Consider the following 22209-nt stretch of genomic DNA (forward strand, 5'->3'; position numbering starts at 1 on the left):
CGGAGTACGAGGCAAGAAGAAGTCCATAATACTAAGTGTTTAAGGTTTAGTACAAGATGGTATACGGAGTACGAGGCAAGAAGAAGCTGGAGATTCCGGTGGTAATTAACGAATTAATTTGTTTGTTGCTGGCCGGTCTTCGATCCCTACGAATCCACTTCACACGCACAATATATAATGTTCTCGGTCGTTAGTTAGTCCGATGCATGACTTAACGGGGCAAGCATTGACTCCAGTACGTACTACGTACGTCCGCTGATCAATGTCCATGATGTAGCTATATATAGACTTGAACCACAGCATGCACATGCAGAACGTACTCAATGGAGCTCACGAGCAGCAGCACCTGGCCATGGCCATGGGCAATGGCCTCCTCCCTACTACTACTACTCATCAGTACCCTGCAGCTCTTCTTGTCCCACAAGAAACGGCAGGGGCGGCTGCCTCCAGGCCCCCCGGCGCTCCTCTTCATCGCCAAATTCCTAGCGCTCCGGCGCCGGTCGGCCCTTGGGCTGGGCCCGCTTCTCCGGGGCCTCCACGCGCGCTACGGCCCAGTCGTCGCCGTCCGCCTCCTGGGCACGACGCGGGTCTTCGTCGCTGACATCAAGCTGGCGCACCGCGTCCTCGTCAAGGGCGGCGCCACCTTCGCCGACCGCCCGCCGCTCGCCGAGCCCGCGGGGCTCTTCAACTCGGGCACCCGCGGCATCAGCAACGCGCCCTACGGCTCCTACTGGGGCCTCGTCCGCCGCAACCTCGCCGCCCAGGCTCTGCACCCGTCCCGCGACGCGTGTTTCGCGCCTGCGAGACGGCATGCGCGTGACGCCCTTGTCCGCGACCTGCTTGGCCATGGCCGGGATGGGGCGGCGGCGGTTGCGCTGAGGCCGCTCTTCCGGCGCGCATTGTTCGAGCTTCTATTGCACATGACCCTTGGTGTGAAGCTCGGCCCGGAGATGCTCGACGAGATCCAGGAGCTGCAGCAGCACATCGTTCGAGCCATCTCCGGCTTCCCCTTCTTCTCCTTCCCGGCCATCACCAAGAGGCTCTTCCGGCAGCGGTGGGCCCGGTATGTGGCCCTGCGCCGGAGACAGGAGGAAATCTTCCTCCCGCTGATCCACGCCAGGCGAGACGACCGTGCCACCGACGAGGAGGACCCACCGTGCTACGCCGACTCCCTACTCTCCCTACGTATATCCGCGGAAGGCGGTCGCCCGCTCACGGACGCTGAGGTGGTCAGCCTCTGCTCCGAGTTCTTGAATGGCGCGGCGGACACCACGCTCACCGCCGTGGAGTGGATCATGGCGGAGCTGGTCAACCACCCCGACATGCAATCAAAGGTCTACGAGGAGGTCAACAGAGCGGATCGGCTAGAGCTCGACGATGACCAGTCCATGCCGTACCTCAAGGCCGTAGTTCTTGAGGGCTTGCGGCTTCACCCGCCGACAAACATCCTAATCCCGCACGCCGCTTATGGAGATGGAGCGGAGATCGACGGCTATGCGGTACCCAAGGGCACCGAAGTCCATTTCCTGGTCTCCAACTTTGGGCGCGACGAGACGGTTTGGACGGCGGCGATGGAGTTCCGGCCGGAAAGGTTCCTGGACGGTGGCGAGGGCCACGGCGTGGACGTCACCGGGACCAGGGAGATCAAAATGATACCTTTTGGCGCCGGCCGCAGGATGTGCCCTGCGTACAGGCTGGGCATGCTGCATGTGGAGTACTTTGTCGGCAGTCTTGTCAGAGAGCTGGAGTGGCTGCCGGCAGCCGAGGGGGAGGTGGTGGACATGGCCGAGGAGCTGGATTTCACGACCGTCATGAAGCATCCGCTCCGTGCTCGCGTCGTCCCAAGGACTACTTGATCCTCGATCTCAAGTTAATTACAAGCCAGCGTGATTTATGTGCTTAATTTTCGTATTTTATGCTAAATAAAAATTATATCTAAATATTTACTTGAGAAAAAAATCACCTCAAAAGTATATGTCAAAGAGTTGTATAAGTTTTTTTGTAAGAAGAAATAAAGAAAAGGGCACGTCTTGCACCCTCTTTATATTTTCCGGTTTCTCTTTTATAAAAAATCGTTACGGCCTACACTTCCGACTTCGGTCAAAAAAGTAATAAAGAAAAGAGGGTATGCGGCCCATGACCAATGCGCACAGAACGGTGGACTGCACCGAGCCGGCCTAGCTCGCGGGCTGAAAACGAGCCACCAAAAGAAGCTTGGGTCGGGCCGCTGTGCTGCTGGGCTCGCGGCGCCTGATTCGGCAGAGCGGGTTTGTGCGCATCAGTGCGACTCAGCGCTAATTATTACTCCATACAAGTCACGCACTGCAGTTAAGTGATGAGGTCAAAAATGCGATTCCATGATCTAGATGTCTCCACCGTCGATCTACCTAGCCTCGCTCACTCACTCGTGCATGCCGATGAACCGCCACTAATTACTGCATGCCTAAAAAGTAAACAAGCACTTACCAAGTCTGAAGTCCTTGGTAAGTCTTGCCGATGAGAACCTCCACTGATTAAATTGCTCCATCAGATTGCAAATTCACAGGATCTTCCAAAATGGTGGAGTCTCCACTAGATGCATTTCCATGTGAGGTAATGAACATGTCTAAATTTCCACAAACTGAAGTCCATCATGGCTCTGATATAATATTTCCATGGCTGTAAGTTTGTGCCAGATTCAGTTGAGAGGTGTATTCCGTGGACGCACGTACAGTTAACATGGGGAAATTAAGAAACACCGGCTATTTAAGGTACGTGCTGCCAGGAGCTCCCATAGGGGCACAAAACAAGAGCAAACTGATCACCCATGACTTCCAAAATGCTTGCCTCTCTCACTATACTGATCATGGCCACCGCCGCCGGACTCCTCTCCGCTGCCGCCATGATGCCGCCGCTAGAAGGACAAGCAGGAGCACTCCTCATTTGGAAAGCCACCCTTAACAACAGAAGCCAGCTCGCTCTACATTCCTGGCGAAACAAGTCTTCTTCACCTTGCAATTGGCACGGCATCAGGTGTGGTGCACACACGATGCACCAGGGCCGGCTCCAACCATTGATCACCGGTGTCTCCTTGCGGCGGCTGCGGCTGCGAGGGACTCTGGAGTCCCTTGACTTCTCATTCTTGAGCACCTTGAGGAGCCTCGACCTCTCGAACAACGAGCTTGTCGGAAGTATTCCTTCGAGTATTGAGGTCCTCGTGAAGCTCCGTGCTCTGCTCCTGCGAGGCAACCAGATAAGAGGCTCTATTCCACCTGCTTTAGCCAACCTCGTAAAACTCCGTTTCTTGGTGCTTTCTGACAATCAAGTCTCCGGTGAAATTCCAAGGGAAATAGGGAAAATGAGTCATCTTGTGGAACTAAACTTCTCATGCAACCACTTGGTTGGTCCTATCCCTCCCGAAATAGGGCACCTGAAGCACCTATCTATACTAGATTTGTCCAAGAATAACCTTTCCAACTCAATCCCAACCAATATGAGTGATCTCACCAAACTCACTATATTGTACCTTGACCAAAACCAACTTTCAGGATACATCCCTATAGGACTAGGTTATTTGATGAACCTAGAGTACTTAGCGCTTAGCAACAACTTCATCACGGGACCTATTCCAACAAATTTAAGTAATTTAACTAATCTCGTTGGTTTATATATTTGGCACAATAGACTTTCTGGACATATCCCTCAAGAACTAGGTCATTTGGTTAACATAAAATACTTGGAACTCAGTGAAAACACACTAACAGGTCCCATCCCAAACAGCCTAGGAAATTTGACAAAACTCACTTGGTTGTTCCTTCACCGGAACCAACTTTCTGGAGACCTTCCCCAAGAAGTAGGTTATTTGGCCGACTTAGAGAGGTTGATGCTTCACACTAACAACCTAACAGGTTCCATCCCATCCATCTTTGGGAATTTGAGCAAACTAATTACATTGCACCTATATGGTAACAAACTTCATGGGTGGATCCCCCGGGAAGTAGGTTATTTAGTCAACCTAGAGGAATTGGCGCTGGAGAACAACACACTAACAAATATCATCCCATACAGTTTAGGGAATTTGACCAAACTCACTAAGTTATACCTTTACAACAACCAAATTTGTGGACCCATCCCTCATGAATTGGGTTATTTGATCAACTTAGAAGAAATGGCGCTTGAGAACAACACACTTACAGGTTCCATCCCCTACACCTTAGGAAATTTGACCAAACTCACTACGTTGAACCTTTTTGAGAACCAGCTTTCTCAAGACATTCCTCGAGAACTAGGTAATCTGGTAAATTTGGAGACCTTGATGATCTATGGAAACACACTAACAGGTTCCATCCCAGATAGCTTAGGAAATTTGACTAAACTCAGTACCTTATACCTTCACCACAACCAACTCTCTGGACACCTTCCCAATGATCTAGGTACTTTGATCAATTTAGAGGACTTGAGGCTTAGCTACAACAGACTAATAGGTTCCATCCCAAACATCTTAGGGAATTTGACCAAACTTACTACCTTGTACCTTGTAAGTAACCAACTTTCTGCGAGTATTCCTAAAGAACTAGGTAAGTTGGCCAACTTAGAAGGTTTAATTCTGAGTGAAAACACACTCTCAGGTTCCATTCCAAATAGCCTAGGGAATCTGACAAAACTCATAACCTTGTACCTTGTCCAGAACCAACTTTCCGGATCTATTCCTCAAGAAATTAGCAAGCTAATGAGTCTGGTTGAGTTGGAGCTCTCTTATAACAACCTCTCTGGTGTCTTGCCTTCCGGTCTTTGTGCGGGAGGTCTACTAAAGAATTTCACCGCAGCTGGAAACAATTTGACTGGACCCTTGCCATCAAGCTTGCTTAGTTGTACAAGCCTGGTCAGACTTCGCCTTGATGGAAACCAACTTGAAGGAGATATCGGTGAGATGGAAGTTTATCCAGATCTTGTATATATTGACATCAGTTCAAACAAACTATCTGGCCAATTATCTCATCGTTGGGGTGAGTGTTCCAAACTTACCCTATTGCGTGCATCAAAAAACAATATAGCTGGAGGGATACCACCAAGCATAGGGAAATTATCTGACTTGCGGAAACTTGATGTTTCATCAAATAAACTTGAAGGACAAATGCCACGAGAAATTGGCAATATATCGATGTTATTCAAATTGGTCCTATGTGGTAACTTGCTCCATGGAAATATACCACAAGAAATTGGATCATTAACAAATTTGGAGCATCTAGATTTATCATCAAACAACCTCACTGGGCCAATACCAAGATCAATTGAGCATTGTCTGAAGCTTCAATTTCTAAAGCTGAACCATAATCACCTTGATGGTACCATTCCTATGGAATTAGGTATGTTGGTAGACCTACAAATTTTGGTGGATCTGGGTGACAATTTATTTGATGGCACTATTCCAAGTCAATTGAGTGGTCTCCAGAAACTCGAAGCCTTGAATCTTTCTCATAATGCACTAAGTGGGAGCATCCCCCCATCATTTCAGAGCATGGCCAGCCTAATATCTATGGATGTGTCATATAATAAGTTGGAAGGGCCAGTGCCACAAAGTAGGCTCTTTGAAGAGGCTCCAATTGAATGGTTCGTGCACAATAAGCAATTGTGTGGTGTAGTGAAGGGTTTGTCCCTGTGTGAATTTACTCATAGTGGTGGACACAAAAGAAACTACAAAACACTTTTATTGGCTACAATACCTGTTTTTGTAGCATTTTTGGTTATCACTTTATTGGTGACATGGCAATGTAGGAAGGACAAATCGAAAAAAGCAAGTCTTGATGAGCTACAGCACACAAATTCGTTCTCGGTCTGGAACTTTGACGGAGAAGATGTGTACAAGAACATTGTTGATGCCACAGAAAATTTCAGCGACACATACTGCATTGGAATTGGAGGTAATGGGTCTGTCTATAAAGCTCAATTACCAACTGGTGAGATGTTTGCAGTCAAGAAGATCCATGTGATGGAAGATGATGAGCTATTTAATCGTGAAATACATGCGTTGGTGCATATTCGACATCGCAACATCACGAAGTTATTTGGTTTTTGTTCTTCTGCTCATGGAAGATTTCTTGTGTATGAATACATGGATAGAGGAAGCTTAGCAACAAATTTGAAGAGCCACGAAACTGCAGTTGAATTGGACTGGATGAGGAGGTTAAATATTGTTATGGATGTTGCTCATGCTTTGTCCTATATGCATCATGATTGCTTTGCGCCGATAGTCCATAGAGATATCACAAGCAACAACATTTTGCTCGATCTAGAATTCAAAGCCTGCATCTCAGATTTTGGTATTGCCAAAATACTAGATATGAATTCATCAAACTGCACAAGTCTTGCCGGTACAAAAGGATACCTTGCCCCAGGTAAACCTATATCAATGTGAATATAAAACGTGTTGCTAAGCTATGCCTTACATAATGTATAACATTTCTTTCAAATATTGGTGTTGCAGAGCTTGCATACACAACAAGGGTGACGGAGAAGTGTGACGTATATAGCTTTGGAGTGCTGGTGCTCGAGTTGTTCATGGGACATCATCCCGGTGAATTTCTTTCGTCCCTCTCATCCACAGCTAGGAAAAGTGTTTTACTCAAGCATATGTTGGACACCAGGCTACCAATCCCTGAAGCTGCGGTTCCAAGACAAATCTTTGAAGTTATCATGGTCGCTGTCCGGTGCATAGAGGCTAACCCGTTACTCCGTCCGGCGATGCAAGATGCAATTAAGGTGCTCTCCATGAATGGAGGACCTAGTGATCTCGATTATCTGCACACTGAAATCGTCATCCCTGCCTGCTGGTTGTGAAGTTCCTTAGCAAATTGATGTTTCTTGCGTTGACTACAGAGTATCTGTAACCACTCGCTTGCATGAATATTTGTGTAGCGCAGTTCATGCTATTTGGTTAAAATAAATATCCATATTTTGTATCCTCTGTTATAGGAGATGGAGCCCGATCAAGTGGTGCTTTTCATGTATGGGTAAATAAAGTTGGCATGGATATCATCTCATTTTTGGGTCATTTTAATTCCCAAAATGCTCGGCTTTAGCCTTTACCTTTCACAAATCACTCAGGGCTGAAGAAAAATCCACCGGTTGCTTTTCAGCAAGAACATGATGGGTCATGGGTGCGCATGCTATGAAGCACACCGCTTCATGTCGTCCTAGAAGTGGTGGAATACATGGAAGCACTGCACTATTTTTCTCTCTTACGTGCCGGCGCGCCGCAGTGAATTGATGCTAGAAACAGCACTGAAGGTTGTTTCTTCAGAAGCAATGACAAATAGACAATGCTGCTGGTTTCTGAAGCATGACTACAGGAGTATATTATTTGATTCCTCAATTTGTTATCCATACCAGTTTTTTTTATTTGCAATCCATACCAGTTTGTAGTCTAAATTTCCCTAACCTTGATGCTGACGCATATATCTATCATGTTCAGTTCCTCAAAAAATAAAGAAAAGTTCCGTGTCATTAATTTAGCCCATACAAAAGGAAGGCCCAGTTTGCCACAGGTTACAGGTATGTCTTTAGCCCATACGAGATAAGAACTGAATCAGTTGAACAGAGTTGGGTAAGTAAAGAAAAGGCGGCGGCCCAGCACGTTGTGGCACCATGCCAATTGACAAGCTACAAGACGGACTCCAAGCTCCAGCAGCATGCATATGGTGGGATTAAATGCCTTGTTGCGTGCATGCCTGTGTCTTCCCTGCAATGAATTGGCCTGCATGCAGCAGCAGTACAGCACATGAATGAAAAGAAAATGGAGTAGCTGTACCAGGCCTCATCGTTCCATCAAATCAAATCAGTGGGCTAGGCACATGCATGCGTACCCGGTCGTAATCTGCTGGAACATGCATGTCCGGTTTGGCCAGTGGCCAGCCCGGTTTGCTAGCCTGATCTGCTGCTTGATCAGGGATTAATGTGAGCTTCTACTTAAAACCGGCTGCCAGATATTATCATTTTGTTGTTGTTGTTGTTTCTCGAGGCTAGTCATACAAATTGGTATGCGCCGGTGCCGCTCAAAAAGATTGGTAGCTAGTAACATGGTGCATGTGTCAATGGTGCAGTGGAATTCGTTCATTCGTCGACGCTTGTCGGTTGAGCAGACATGCAGCTTGGTGGCGTCAACAAATTTATTGCCAATGCTGTGCTCCAACACAATAAATACTTACTTGCATCTGGTTGCCACTCTACTGGCCTGCACTTTCTTCCGGTGGGCTCCGTCCGGGGCCTGGAAGACAATGTTTCGAGGCCGAAACACCTGACTGCCCGTATATACTCGTACCATGCATGCATGCATGCATGCATGTATATATATACGTACGTTAATCCCTACATTTTTTTTTCTACTTCTAAGTCATGCATACTCCGTCTGAAATAACAAATCATGTTAGGTTTCATTTGATAAGGTTTTTAATTATTAATGAGAATTACTTTGTTCTTGCATGCGGCTAGAGTTGCAAGTTTTTGTCCCTCAGGATACCCATTTATCCTACTTAGTTCAACCAAATGAACTAAAGTTTTAAAATGACATAATTTTTTTAAAAACCAGTTCATTTGTTTGAATTAAGAAGGGTCAAAGGGTACGCAAGTTGCAACTCTACATGCGGCAAATGTATTATTCGCTCCGTTCCTAAATACTTGTGGTCGTTTTAGTGCAAACTTTTAGGAACGGAGGGAGTGCTACCATGGAGATGCGTGCATGCATGCATACATACACGGTGTCCACCAGTACATCTAGATGCATAACGTTGACTGCTGTATTACTACTACCACGGAGTAACATGCAAGCGCATGAGCGCTAGCCGTTGGTTGGCTGCATGGCTATGGTTAGTTGGGCAGAGGATGAGGAAGCGCGTGGGATGGCATAAATGCCTGCGCCCGCCCTGCCCACCGTTACGGCCAATAATCTACGCCACGCACACGCACATTCTCCGGCCAGAGGTACGTTGCCATCGCTAGCTGCCCAAGTCCAAGTACTCCCATCGTCAAATCCACCGGCGAAATTCCCTCTGTCACCCACACCCTGCCATGCGACGCTGTCGGCCCGCCGTCGCCGGCCGATCGCAAGCTAGAGCAGCTCGCTAGTTTTAGAAGTGGGGGAAGGAATACATGGAAGCACTGCACTATTTTTCTCTCGATCTTACGTACGTGCCGCAGCACATTAACAGTAGATGCTAGAAACAGTACTGAAGGTTGTTTCTTCAGAAGCAAACAATGACAATGTTGCTGGTTTCTGAAGCAGGAGTAAAGAAAGCACAGTGTCGATCATATTAAAGACAGTTATGTGCCTAATGTTTGTGTGTATTATTTGATTCCTAAAGTTTTAATGCATGCCAGTTTATATTCTAATGCTGGCACATCTCATCCTGTTTTTTTTTTAGAGGAATCTAATCCTGTTCAGTTCCTCAAACAAGTAAAAAACAAACATATCTTTGTTCATCGTCCTTAATTTAGCCCATACAGAAAAACGGCCCAGTTAGCAACAAGTCTTTAGCCCATATGAGCTAGAAACTGAACCAGTGGAACAGAGTTGGGTCGAGCTGGGTAAGTAAAGAAAAGGCGGGCAGCCCAGCACGTTGTGGGCTTGTGGCACCATGCCAATTGACAAGCTACGATACGGATTCGTTTCCCTCAAAAATAAAAATAACGGATTCGCTGCAAGTCTCCAGCTCCAGCAGCATGCATGTGGTGCGATTAAATGCCTTGTTGCACGCATGCTTGTGTCTTGTAGCAAGGCTTTCCCTGCAATGAATTGGCCTGCATGCAGCACAGCACTTGAATGAAAAGGAAATAGCTGTAGAACGTCATCGTTCCATCAAATCAAATCAGTCGGCGAGGGGACTAGCTAGGCAAATGCATGCGTACCCGGTCGTCGTAAAATCTGCATGCATGTCCGGTTGGCCAGTGGCCAGCCCGGTCGGTCGATGCTTAGCTAGATCTGCTGCTTCAGGGCTAGCTGGTGAGCTGAAGCGATCGAAACCAGCTGCACTTTCTTGAGATTGGTATATATGCAGATGGGACCGCTGCTACTCAAGAGGATTAAACTCGTAATGTTATCACCGTCCTTCCAAGCATGTAGTGACTAGCTAGCTGGTGTGTACTACACACATGCATGCATGCATGCATTGTGCATGTGTCGGTGGTGAACAGTGGTGGAGTGGAATTTTTCGTTCGTTGGTCGACTCTTGTCGGTTGAGCATACATGCAACTTGGTACTAGCTAGTAGGCGCACACAAATTTATTGCCAATGCTGCACCGATTAATACTTGCATATGAATATGATATGCATATACAAGTACATGGCTCACACTACTGGCCTGCAGCACTAATTTCTTCACAATTTTGTTTCAGATACGTCTACTATGAGCTGAGTACTGGTAGTTCCTCGTGTGGGCTCCGGGGAAGATAATAATGTACCGTACCGAGGCCGTGCCGTGCCGTGCGTACGTACAGCATGAATGCGTGATACAAAGAACGCACTGGGCGTATGAGCTGCTGGCGAGAGATACATGTCCATACGTTCATCCATATACTCACGTATCCATATACTAAAGTACTTCTAGCACTAAATATGGGACGTACGAAGGGAGTATATTATAGTACATGCATTGTTCTACCTCCGTCTAAAATATAAATCATACTTAGTATTAGGTTTCATTTTATAAGGCTTTAATTAATTAGGATTAATTCAAACTTTGAAGCTCTTGCATGCTGCAAATGTAACATGCAGATGCATGCATCCACACGGTGTCCACTAGCTAGCACATCTAGATATGCATAACGTTGACTGCTGTATTACATGGAGTAACATGCAAAGCAGATACACAGCGCCGTTGGTTGGGCAGAGGGAAGAAGATGAGGAAGCGCGTGGGATGACATAAATGCCTGCGCCCACCGGCACGGCCAATAATCCACGCCACGCACGCACATTCTCCGGCCAGATACGTCGCCATCGCTCCAAGTACTCCCATCGTCAAAAATCCACCGGCGAAATCCCCTCTGTCACCCACTGCCCTGCCATGCGACGCTGTCGGCCTGCCGTCGCCGGCCGATCGCAAGCTAGCTCAGCCAGCGTCCCAACCAACTGCGTGCATTTACTCCACTCCTAGCTGCACTGCACAGCACCAGAGTACCCAGCTTCGATCTGAGCTTCGCTATAAAGCTCTCTGCGTCCCTCAGTACGACCAGCATCACTTGATTCACTTCCCTACTGAGCTTGATTCCAGTGTAGCCAACCAGTTAGAGCAATAATGGGGAGGCGCGCGTGGCTGTCCGCGGTTGCGGTGGTGGTGCTAGCTTTGCTCGGGGTCACCATTGAGGCGCGTCGGCTGGAGAAGGACGGCTTGGGCGGAGGCGGGTTCGGCGGCGGGATCGGACATGGTGGTGGGGTTGGAATTGGGTTTGGAGGGGGGAAAGGTGGAGGTTTGGGCGGAGGTGGTGGTGGTGCTGGGGGTGGGCTTGGAGGGATTGGCCATGGTGGAGGTGCCGGGATTGGGTTTGGTGGCGGGAAAGGTGGGGGCTTGGGTGGTGGTGGTGGACTAGGGGGTGGAGGTGGTGCTGGTGGTGGCGGCGGACTTGGTGGAGGGATTGGGAAGGGTGGTGGGCTTGGTGGAGGAATCGGCCATGGCGGTGGACTTGGAGGAGGGATTGGGAAGGGTGGTGGGCTCGGTGGAGGTGTTGGCCATGGCGGTGGACTCGGAGGAGGCATTGGGAAAGGTGGTGGGCTTGGTGGAGGTGTTGGCCATGGCGGTGGACTCGGAGGAGGCATTGGGAAAGGTGGTGGGCTTGGTGGAGGCGCAGGAGGTGGTGCCGGCGGTGGGCTTGGAGGCGGTGCGGGTGGAGGAGGAGGTCTCGGTGGTGGCGCGGGAGGCGGCTCCGGTGGTGGTCTTGGAGGAGGTGCAGGTTCCGGTGGCGGGGCTGGTTCAGGTGGCGGGCTTGGCGGTGGTGCTGGTTCAGGAGGGGGCCTCGGAGGAGGCGCCGGTTCAGGAGGTGGGCTCGGTGGCGGCGCCGGTTCGGGTGGTGGCCTCGGAGGCGGCGCAGGTGGAGGTGCTGGAACTGGTGGTGGGTTTGGTGGCGGTGCGGGAGGTGGTGCCGGCGGAGGCGGCGGACTAGGCGGTGGAGCTGGTGGGGGCGGAGGAGCCGGAGCCGGTGGTGGATTCGGTGGCGGCAAAGGTGGAGGCTTCGGTGGCGGGGTAGGCGGCGGTGGCGGCGCAGGGGGTGGCGTCGGGGGTGGCTTCGGAGGAGGCTCGGGCGGCGGAGCAGGAGGAGGCTTCGGTGCCGGCCATGGTGGAGGCGCGGGCTTTGGCGGTGGTGCAGGCGCCGGCGGTGGCGCTGGGTTCGGCGGAGGCGGAGGCGGAGGCGGAGGCGCCGGTGGTAGCATCGGTGACGGGCAATAGGGGCTATGGCATCATATATATCGGCTGTGAGAGATCAAAATTCAAATCCATCGTATCCGTACTACTGGTGTCGCGACCAGAGGCTGGCAAAACTCAATCTTGGTGGCCTACTTCATTAAATTAAGGGAACAATAATGATAATTCTGTTGAGTTGGGTCGAGATGCACGGTTCTTTGTAAGGATGTATTTATACCAAAAATATATTATAGATATCGTATTGTATTGCAGTGTTATATATACTCTATGCTAATCCAAAATTCGTAGCCGTGGGCGACGGTATGGTCTGATGGATGGGCAGATCGATCTCTAGACACTAAAATTGTGCTTCTACATGCATGTACCACTGGCAGCCCTGGACACGTGCACGTACGTACTTGATTGTTAATCTTGGTTAACTCTTTTTGGCCAGTAAGTACAGTAGTTGAATGAAAGGTGCGTGTCAGTAATGCAGATCGATCACACACACACAACGGATGCAGAGCCAAAATAAAACGCTATTCGAGCCGGAGCTTCGGACCACTTTTGGGCCTTGAGGTCTACTTCCAGCCCAAAACCGGCCCATATAAATATCGCGTGGCCAGCTAAATCCTTGGGAAGACCCGAACCAACCGCGCGAAGCAAGCTTGATCTGCAGAGAAGGCCTACGATCGACGACATGCCAATCTGGAAGGACAAGGAAATTTCGTTAATTAAAGCGGGCCTTTTGCATGCCATATCTCCGACAGACTGCGCCGTAGCCCAGGAGGCTCCACGGCCCACCAGGGGCCCAGGGCTAAGCTGCCATGCACCTTCCGAGCGACCTTTCGTTAGGCACGTCTTCTTTGTGTTGTTGATCGAGATAGCTACGCGAGTACATCTCGATCGAGCTAGCACGCGGTCAAAAATGGCGATCAGATATGATGTCTCCGGCCACCATCGAGTATATATATATATTGATCTAAGGGTCCGTTTGGTTCTTTGGCAAAAGCTAAATAAGCACCTACCAAGTCTTGCCGATGAACCTCACCACTAATTGGTCATGTTCAGATTGCAAATCTTCCAAAGGTGGAGTCTCCAGTCCTCCACTACATACATTAATCTCCATGACAGCCACTAATGCTTATGTCGAACTTTCCCCTAACTGAAATCCATCAAGCATGGCTCTAAAATTCTCCATGGTTGAAACTTTTATGCCAGATTCAGTGGAGTGATGTATATTATATGGACGCGTGCAGTTAACATGGGGAAATGATCGGCAGAGGCAGATGTTGTGCATATGGCTATTTAAGGTGCTGCCAATGAGCTCCCATAGAGGCACAAAACAAGAGCTAGCAAACTGATCACCTATGTATTCCAAAATGCTTGCCTCTCTCACTATACTGATGATGGCCAGCGCCGCCACCGGACTTGTCTCCGCTGCCACCGTGCCGCAGTCGTCCTTAGAAGGACAAGCAGGAGCACTCCTCATTTGGAAAGCCACCCTTAACAACAGAAGCCAGCTCGCTCTACATTCCTGGCGAAACAAGTCTTCTTCACCTTGCAATTGGCACGGCATCAGGTGTGGTGCACACACGATGCACCAGGGCCGGCTCCAACCATTGATCACCGGTGTCTCCTTGCGGCGGATGCGGATGCGAGGGACTCTGGAGTCCCTTGACTTCTCATCCTTGAGAACCTTGAGGAGCCTCGACCTCTCGAACAACGAGCTTGTCGGAAGTATTCCTTCGAGTATTGAGGTCCTCGTGAAGCTCCGTGCTCTGCTCCTGCAAGGCAACCAGATAAGAGGCTCAATTCCAGCTTCTTTAGCCAACCTCATGAAGCTTCGTTTGTTAGAGATTTCTGACAATCAAGTCTCCGGTGAAATTCCAAGGGAAATAGGGAAAATGAGTCATCTTGTGGAACTAGACTTCTCATGCAACCACTTGGTTGGTCCTATCCCTCCCGAAATAGGTCACCTGAAGCACCTATCTCTACTAGATTTGTCCAAGAATAACTTTTCCAACTCAATCCCAACCTATATGGGTGATCTCACCAAACTCACTATATTGTACCTTGACCAAAACCAACTTTCAGGATACATCCCTATAGGACTAGGTTATTTGATGAACCTAGAGTACTTAGCGCTTAGCAACAACTTCATCACGGGACCTATTCCAACAAATTTAAGCAATTTAACTAATCTCGTTGGTTTATATATTTGGCACAATAGACTTTCTGGACATATCCCTCAAGAACTAGGTCATTTGGTTAACATAAAATACTTGGAACTCAGTGAAAACACACTAACAGGTTCCATCCCAAACAGCCTAGGGAATTTGACAAAACTCACTTGTTTGTTCCTTCACCGGAACCAACTTTCTGAAGACCTTCCCCAAGAACTAGGTTATTTGGCCAACTTAGAGAGGTTGATGCTTCACACTAACAACCTAACAGGTTCCATCCCATCCATCTTTGGGAATTTGAGCAAACTAATTACATTGCACCTATATCGTAACAAACTTCATGGGTGGATCCCCTCACAACTAGATTATTTAGTCAACCTAGAGGAGATGGCGTTGGAGAACAACACACTAACAGGTCCCATTCCATGTAGCTTAGGGAATCTGACCAAACTCACTAAATTATACCTTTACAACAACCAAATTTGTGGAGCCATCCCCCATGAACTAGGTTATTTGATCAAGTTAGAAGAAATGGCGCTTCAAAACAACACACTAACAGGTCCTATCCCATACACCTTAGGAAATTTGACCAAACTCACTACCTTGAACCTTTTTGAGAACCAGCTTTCTCAAGACATTCCTCGAGAACTAGGTAATCTGGTAAATTTAGAGACCTTGATGATCTATGGAAACACAGTAACAGGTTCCATCCCAGATAGCTTAGGAAATTTGACTAAACTCAGTACCTTATACCTTCAGCGCAACCAACTCTCTGGACACCTTCCCAATGATCTAGGTAATTTAATCAATTTAGAGGACCTGAGGCTTAGCCACAACAGACTAATAGGTTCCATCCCAAACATCTTAGGGAATTTGGTCAAACTTACTAAATTGTACCTTGAAAGTAACCAACTTTCTGCCAGTATTCCTTAAGAACTAGGTAACTTGGTGTCTTGGTCAACTTAGAAAGTTTGTCTTTTGCTAATAACACACTCTCAAGTTCCATTCCAGGTAGCCTTAGGGAATCTGACAAAACTCATAACCTTGTACCTTGGCTGGAACGGATCCATTTCCTCAAGAAGGCATGGATATCAGTTCAAATAAACTCTACGAGCCTTGGACTAGCTAGTAGCAACAGCCAGCAGTAGGATACTAGAGAAGACGGTCGAGGTTCGTTCTCCTCTGCAATCTAACCACAAACGGCTCGCGCGCGCGCGAATTCATGGCGTCGGCGGTTGCCGCAGAGCACGAGAGCGACCGCTCACGCAAGGCGAAGAGAGGCGGCGGCGCGGCGCGCCGGAGCCGGAGATGATGACGCCGCCGCCTTCGGCTTCGTCGTGTTCGTCATACTCATCCAGGTGGCCGGCGGACGCGGCGGGAGCAGGAGGTGTACTCCGCTAAGCTCCTCGACGCCCTGCGCCTCGTCCGCGCCGGCACCGGCAACGGCGGCAAGCGCGCTGGCCGTCGCCGCCCGCGGGCGGTCGCGGTGGAGCCGTGCCGTGCTCGCCCGCCGCCAACGCAGCCGCAGCGCGCGCCTCGTACGGCGTGGCCCGGGCATGCCGATGCCGGTGCCGGCGCAGGACGCGGTGACCATGCTGAGGAAGGCTGAGGCGCTTGCGCGGCTGGTGCCGGGGTGCGGGAAGAATCATGCCTTCCGACGCCATGTATGTCCATTTCGCGCATGACAATCACGTACGCCTGGCCGTCCCGTCATTGTTGATTTTCTGGCAAACGCGCATTTTAACTCCAACTAGCTTAGCGACGTCCTCTTCACGTGAGCAATTTTGAAATAAGAGAATTGTTGGTCTTAAAAATTGTTGGTCTTATAAATTCGATAGTACTGTGCGATGGTAACGAGGTCATCGATACTCATGGTTAAAAGTCGTAGCCCTCTTTCACGTGAGCAATTTTGAAATAAGAGTGATGGCTAGCCTCTGAAGGTTAAGCTGGCATGCCATGCTTTCTGAAACTGGGGTGTACTGTATATCCTTAATTAATGAATCTCGATCGAGCAGGAGAGTAGAGACTCTAGCTCCTGGTCATCAGGGTGTGACGCATAAACCATGACGCAATACATTACAAGCATGCAACGCATAAACCATGACGCAATACATTACAAGCAAGCATGATGGCTGGGACCAAAATGCATCGCATCACCTGCACGGACCATCTATTCCATCCAACGATCGAGCAACAAACAAAATACCATCAAGCAAAAACTGACTACAGTCATCATCATTATGCCACTGCCAACATGCATCCACATATTGTTGACAAGGAACTACTTACAATTTGTTTTCTACTTATTTCTTACAAGTTTCGACTGAATTTGTTTTGGTTTACAGCTTATTCATGTCAGCGAGAAAAGTTTACAGATGAATGCTTTGACGGGGAAAAAAAGGCTCTTTGTTCTGTTTTTACACCAGGTAGCCAGCACATGCTAATGAGAACAGCTATATACAATGCCCTTGATCCGGATGATTTTCGCCCAGCAGGCAGCAGCGGTGATTAACTCACAGAAGAACCAAAAATTGTCAGTGGCTTTCCTGTAGAGATTACTTCCATCTTCAGTGGCTTCCCAAGTTGCCATTCCACCACCACCGATTCCTCGAAAAAGAATTTACACTTGAATGCCGAGCAGAGCACAATGTAAATCTACATGTTAGATGCCATTGCTACCAGTTATCTGTAATACTGATCAGTACTATACAAGTGCACTTGCACAATCATCACACAACAGGACCAAGTCAGCTTTTATGATTTTTTGTGTGCCTGGGAGCTCAAGAAAGGTTACCCAGGTCTCCAGATTCCCTATGCCAGGGGCAACAAGGAGCACAAAAGGGACCCCGATCCATAGTGTCCGACGATGGTTGAACTCAATGTAAGATGCGGTATTAGCAAGGAGTAAGTCCAAGATGATCCACCCACGTCCTAGCCAGCTGCACTCCAGCAGTCAGGTGCTGGCTGGTAGCCCACCATATACTGTGGCATGTACCCAAGGTAAGCTGAGTCGCTGTACATGCTTTTTGGCAGCTGCGATGAACCAACGACGGACAGTGTCAGCTCCGAGCGTCTGCATTTCACCTTGCCATAGACATCATTGATGATATCTTTCATGAAATCTTCTCTCAGAGAGCTAATATCAAGGTAAGTGTTTGCTTCAGAGATGAGGCCCCAGTGATACATGATGTTTGGCTTGATGACTCTATGATCAACTTCCTCTGATGAATATGGGTCACACTCGAGACCATTTCTTTCCAGCTGCAGAGCACAAGGAAAGACAGTTAAAACCATTTGTAGTTTCCTGTTCACGTTCTTGATGGTAAAACAGTAAAACAATGATAGTTGAGCATGCCTGAGCATGAAGAAACAACAAAACAATTTCAGCGAACAAACCTTGAGAATAAGCTGACGGAAGCGGGATTTGACCCATCCAGTCCAATCACGTAGTTCTTCAGAGGTTGGAGAACATAGAGCAATACGAAGAAATTGTTGATACCTTGTCGCATACGGGAAAGGTGCAAAAAGCCATGTCCACTCAAAATCATGCCTCCACAAGTCCTGTAGCAGAGATAAAAGAACTGTTAAGAGATGATAAAAGAATATACGGAAGTGTTCATCCAGTCATATACTGAAGAGTAATACACAAGAGGGGTCATGAAGAAGGCATCTATACCTAGTCAAAACTGAACCATACAATTATTAAGATGTGAGCTGCATTAGGTACAAATTCCTAGCATTCTTGTCAAGACAGACAAGGGAAAATGTATAAAAATTCTCAACTGATAACGTGGACCAAAACCATAAATGAATATCAAGGAGCTAACTATGAAAGGTAAATGAAATAAAATTACTTAACGTGAGTAAGAACCGTGATATAGGTAATCAAGCTGGCACAGTAGAATGGTGAATTCGATATAGACAGCGAAGCTAGTATTAAGCAGTGGATTATTTGTACTTGGAAAAGAAAACCGGAACATGGAAGGGTGCTCAAGAATACAGGCATGTATAAAAGATCGGTGATCAAGGCCATCTGTTGGTTTATGTAAGCAAGTACACAAATCTCAAGCTATGTTTCACCATCACCAATCAACACTGGAAATAAAAACTGCTGATGTTCCTCATTAAATGAGTACAATCTAGACGTTACAGGGTTTTAGACAAAACCTCCGTTTAAAAAAAAACAAATCTCTATTTTGGATTTCGTGAGGAAAAAGGCGCCGCTTTGGAAATCTGAATCCACCAGAGATCGCAAAACAGGAAGAGTGCAACTATAAAAAGAATAGATCAACTTACTGACCTTGGTCAAAGCATAACCACGCATAAGCTCCTCTCTGATCTTCTTGAAGGTACATTTTGTCATGTTAGACATACAGAGCTCCGGTGGAGTACAAGGCATCACTATGGGCATGTAATACCCATCTGAGCGCTTACAGTTAGTTGGCTGACCATGCAGGTTTACTGGAATTTGCCAATCCCAGTGAGCAAATATCTCAAAAAACATGGTGAACAAACCATTGGCAGTGGCATTTGGATATCTCTGACAAATATATGCTGCAAGAATTGCCAAATGAATCCCAGCAAAGAAACCCAGCAACTGGAAAACGGCATAAGACATGTAAAACATGACACAGTTAGACCGGAGTGAATATATCAAGGTCATATGGATGAACAGCAGTCGGCACAGCATATTAAACCACATACATGGCAATGAAGTCCTCGCCTCCTAGCCCACAGTTTTATGGACCGCAACAGAACTTGGAACTTCTGTATCATAATGATTGACAGATAAATTGTTAACAAAAAGAATTTGAGGTGAAAAAAACAACAATTTTAAAGTACTCACATGTACAAATAATAATAAGCAATTCTAGTCGTAGATCAATTTAATGCAAGAAGATGTTAAACAGAAAGTTCAGAAAAGGACGAATATAAGAGTTCGAGTAAATAAATTCAGAAAAACTAACTGAGCCCAGGGTGCTGATGTATAATTATGAAGGGGACAAGAATGTAATGAGTTCTGGTAAATTAAATTAGAATAGTCTCTGACCTTTGCATTTGGAACTAGCTGCACGATCTGTTCATTAACGCGAACCCCAGATAAACTTCTCCAGCTCCGTGAATCAAGTCTCCGGAGAAACTGAGGACTAGATGTATTTATAGCCTGCAAGAGAAAGTAAACTCTCGGAATTGCATTACCTATTGAGTCCAAAGATTTGGCGATCTTTTAACTATGGATTGATAAATTAAGAAATACATCAACCAGAAAAGGCACCGATAGGCAACTGCGCAATATTTTTACATGGTTCCAAGTCTACATGACAGTCGTGCTACAGATAAACTACAGGGTGATAACCTTGGTTCCAAATATCAGGAGCACTTTGACTATCTAGAACAACAACGTCCCTTTGCAAGTTAGCTTTCAAGGTACTGTTTGGTAAGCTGATCACTTGTAGGTTTCCTCCATTAGTTAATAGTGAGGTAATTGCACATGGTCAGACATGCTTCACATTGGATGGATACATGTTAGAAATGTAGAAGAGGTGTCAGTGCTGCAACACACTTGCCTCAACTGCATCAACAACAGGGAGCTGGGCGTATGTTAAATCAACTGAAATCCCGCTGAATGTAAACCGCATCAATGGAACCTTAGCATTTTCTACGGTCTGCATGCCTGAAACTTCCAGCCTGCGCTCAAGAATTTGCCGCAGAGCAACAAAGAAATGGTGCTGCAAGACTGACATGTGTTAGCATCCTGAAGCAACGTAGAGAAACACAGATCACAAATAAGAATGCTCACCTGCAATGTTGCAATACAGGGACCAACACAGAGCGCATCAATGTCGGATTCAGGACCATGTGCCTTGAGAAAAACAGAAAACCAGGTCAACCATCGTACGGTATTTATTTGCATCATAAGCGGCAACTAGATCAAATAGAAGGTGAAGTATAATGTGGCAACACATAAAACGAGCAATGTCTAGGAATGGACACTATAAACAACAGACATTTTGTGTTACTGTGTGGTCTCACTAATGAAGTATGTAATCAACCTCCCTTGCAACATATACCAGCTTTATTGCCAAAAAGGTGTGAAGCATTAAACCTAGCAATAGTACTAAAACATAATGATTTCAAGAGTTTCCAATGCAGACATTGCCCGTTAAGCTAGTAACACAACTGCATTCCAACTGCACATAACCAGGCAGCGATTTGAAAAACCATGACTCCAGTTTCTCTTGAATTATCGCTTACCCCTAATGTGTAAGAACCGTAGGTCAAGACGGTAGCCGTAACCCGCCTCGGGGGCACCCTCTGCTCATAGGCCACCACCTTGGCCCAATCCATCACAATCTGCAGCAGCAAAGCAGCAAAATCACACAACGGGTCAGACCATCAGAAACCTTCGCTCCAGCTCCAGCACACGCCACAATATCCATTTTTTCAATCCAAGCGAATAACAAATATCCCTAGCTAGCCAGACCCATCAATCACCTCCTTGAGCTTGCGGATGACCTGCTCCCTCGTCTTATCCTCCTCCACCGTCGGGACGGCCCCCTCGTTCTCCAAGAACTGTATACGCGACAGAAACGAGCAAACACGAACCATTCGAAACGAGTCAGGAGCCGCAACAGAAAACCCGAGGAAATAAAATTCAGTTCCCGGGGGGCTAGGGTTTCACCTGGACGAGGGAGTGGCTCCGGCGGAAATCCGCCTCGAAGAGGAAGGCGGGAGGGACGCGGACGGCGATCGGCCACCGCGGAGGAGGCGGGGGCAGCGAGGAGAGGACGCGGTGCCCCGCGGGGAGAGGCGGGGGTGGGAGCGGGAGCGGGGAGAGGAAGAAGGGTAGGGTTTGGGGCTCGGGGGCCCCAGCAGCGGCGGCGGGGGAGGAGGAGGAGGAGGAGGGGGTCCCGATTGGGAGGTACGTCGCCATTGGCAGCGTGGGAGCGTAGGTGGCCGCGTCCGGCGGAGGCATTGCGGAGGCAGTGGTCGCCGGCAGCGGCAGAGGCGGCGGGGGAAATTCTTCTGCTTTGGTAACCTGGTAGGGGTTTTGGGTGAAGAAGACGAAGACGATGAGAAGAAGAAGGAAACGTAGGGGCGAAGAAGAAGAACAAGAAGAGAAGACGGCGGTTTATGTAGTCGGTCATGGGCTGACGTCGGGTGGGCCAGGCATTTCATGGGCCGCCGGCGCCGTGGTTTTCCGGAAACCTTTTTTTTTAGAAACATTTTCCGGAAAGTCGAGTGTCCAGAGATCGTGGCTTAAGTTTTGCCGCGTGTCGTGACACCGTTGCAGCTTCTTATCTCTAACACGTTACACGTACGCGTGTTTGATGGACGTGGTTCCTCGTTCGTGCAAAAACAAAAGCTGAAATTCCCAATTGGACGGGCTGATCCACACGAAGATGGGCCGGCCCGTTGATTAAAAATGGGCCGATCCGGTCGCATCACAGCCCAGGTTAGCCACGTCTCTAATAAAAATATCTTCCCCTCGAAGAAAAAAAATCTCTTTACATAACGCTCGAGCTCGCGGGGTATGGCATTGGCGTTGACTCAAGCTCCCCGCCGGTCGCTGCTTTCCTTCCTGTCTCTCTTTTCATCCCAGTGAAATCCTGAAATCTCGCCGTCGAGTCTCCGTTGCCACTGAGTGGATCGCGGTG

At 48.0% G+C, this 22209-nt stretch overlaps 5 protein-coding genes across 5 annotated transcripts; 3 read left to right on the top strand and 2 right to left on the bottom strand.

The window, feature by feature from the left end:
* Window positions 1-317: 317 nt before the first annotated feature.
* On the top strand, window positions 318-2046 carry LOC100844823 (cytochrome P450 89A2). The gene has a single exon (XM_014899760.2). The coding sequence runs from the start codon at window positions 324-326 to the stop codon at window positions 1854-1856; it is 1533 nt and encodes a 510-aa protein (XP_014755246.2). The 5' UTR covers window positions 318-323; the 3' UTR covers window positions 1857-2046.
* A 706-nt stretch (window positions 2047-2752) lies between these two features.
* Window positions 2753-7030, top strand: LOC100845131 (probable leucine-rich repeat receptor-like protein kinase At1g35710). The gene is made up of 2 exons (XM_014899758.2): window positions 2753-6374; window positions 6464-7030. The coding sequence occupies exons 1-2, from the start codon at window positions 2807-2809 to the stop codon at window positions 6814-6816; spliced, it is 3921 nt and encodes a 1306-aa protein (XP_014755244.1). The 5' UTR covers window positions 2753-2806; the 3' UTR covers window positions 6817-7030.
* Window positions 7031-10666: 3636 nt separating this feature from the next.
* LOC106866286 (basic proline-rich protein-like) lies at window positions 10667-12697 on the bottom strand. Its single transcript, XM_014899930.2, has one exon. It carries the CDS (start codon window positions 12392-12394, stop codon window positions 11222-11224), a length of 1173 nt encoding a protein of 390 aa, XP_014755416.1. The 5' UTR covers window positions 12395-12697; the 3' UTR covers window positions 10667-11221.
* A 1015-nt stretch (window positions 12698-13712) lies between these two features.
* On the top strand, window positions 13713-16952 carry LOC112270109 (probable leucine-rich repeat receptor-like protein kinase At1g35710). The gene has a single exon (XM_024457804.1). The coding sequence runs from the start codon at window positions 13736-13738 to the stop codon at window positions 15482-15484; it is 1749 nt and encodes a 582-aa protein (XP_024313572.1). The 5' UTR covers window positions 13713-13735; the 3' UTR covers window positions 15485-16952.
* Window positions 16793-21657, bottom strand: LOC100845437 (nuclear poly(A) polymerase 3). The gene is made up of 10 exons (XM_003559717.4): window positions 21234-21657; window positions 21047-21124; window positions 20807-20905; window positions 20352-20414; window positions 20119-20280; window positions 19602-19715; window positions 19256-19318; window positions 18852-19148; window positions 17948-18112; window positions 16793-17812 (listed from the first exon to the last, which is right to left on the bottom strand). Exons 1-10 carry the CDS (start codon window positions 21525-21527, stop codon window positions 17483-17485), a joined length of 1665 nt encoding a protein of 554 aa, XP_003559765.1. The 5' UTR covers window positions 21528-21657; the 3' UTR covers window positions 16793-17482.
* Between the last annotated feature and the right edge of the window lie 552 nt (window positions 21658-22209).

The sequence above is a fragment of the Brachypodium distachyon genome, chromosome 1, assembly GCF_000005505.3.
Source record: "Brachypodium distachyon strain Bd21 chromosome 1, Brachypodium_distachyon_v3.0, whole genome shotgun sequence".
NCBI classification, from domain to species: domain Eukaryota; kingdom Viridiplantae; phylum Streptophyta; class Magnoliopsida; order Poales; family Poaceae; genus Brachypodium; species Brachypodium distachyon.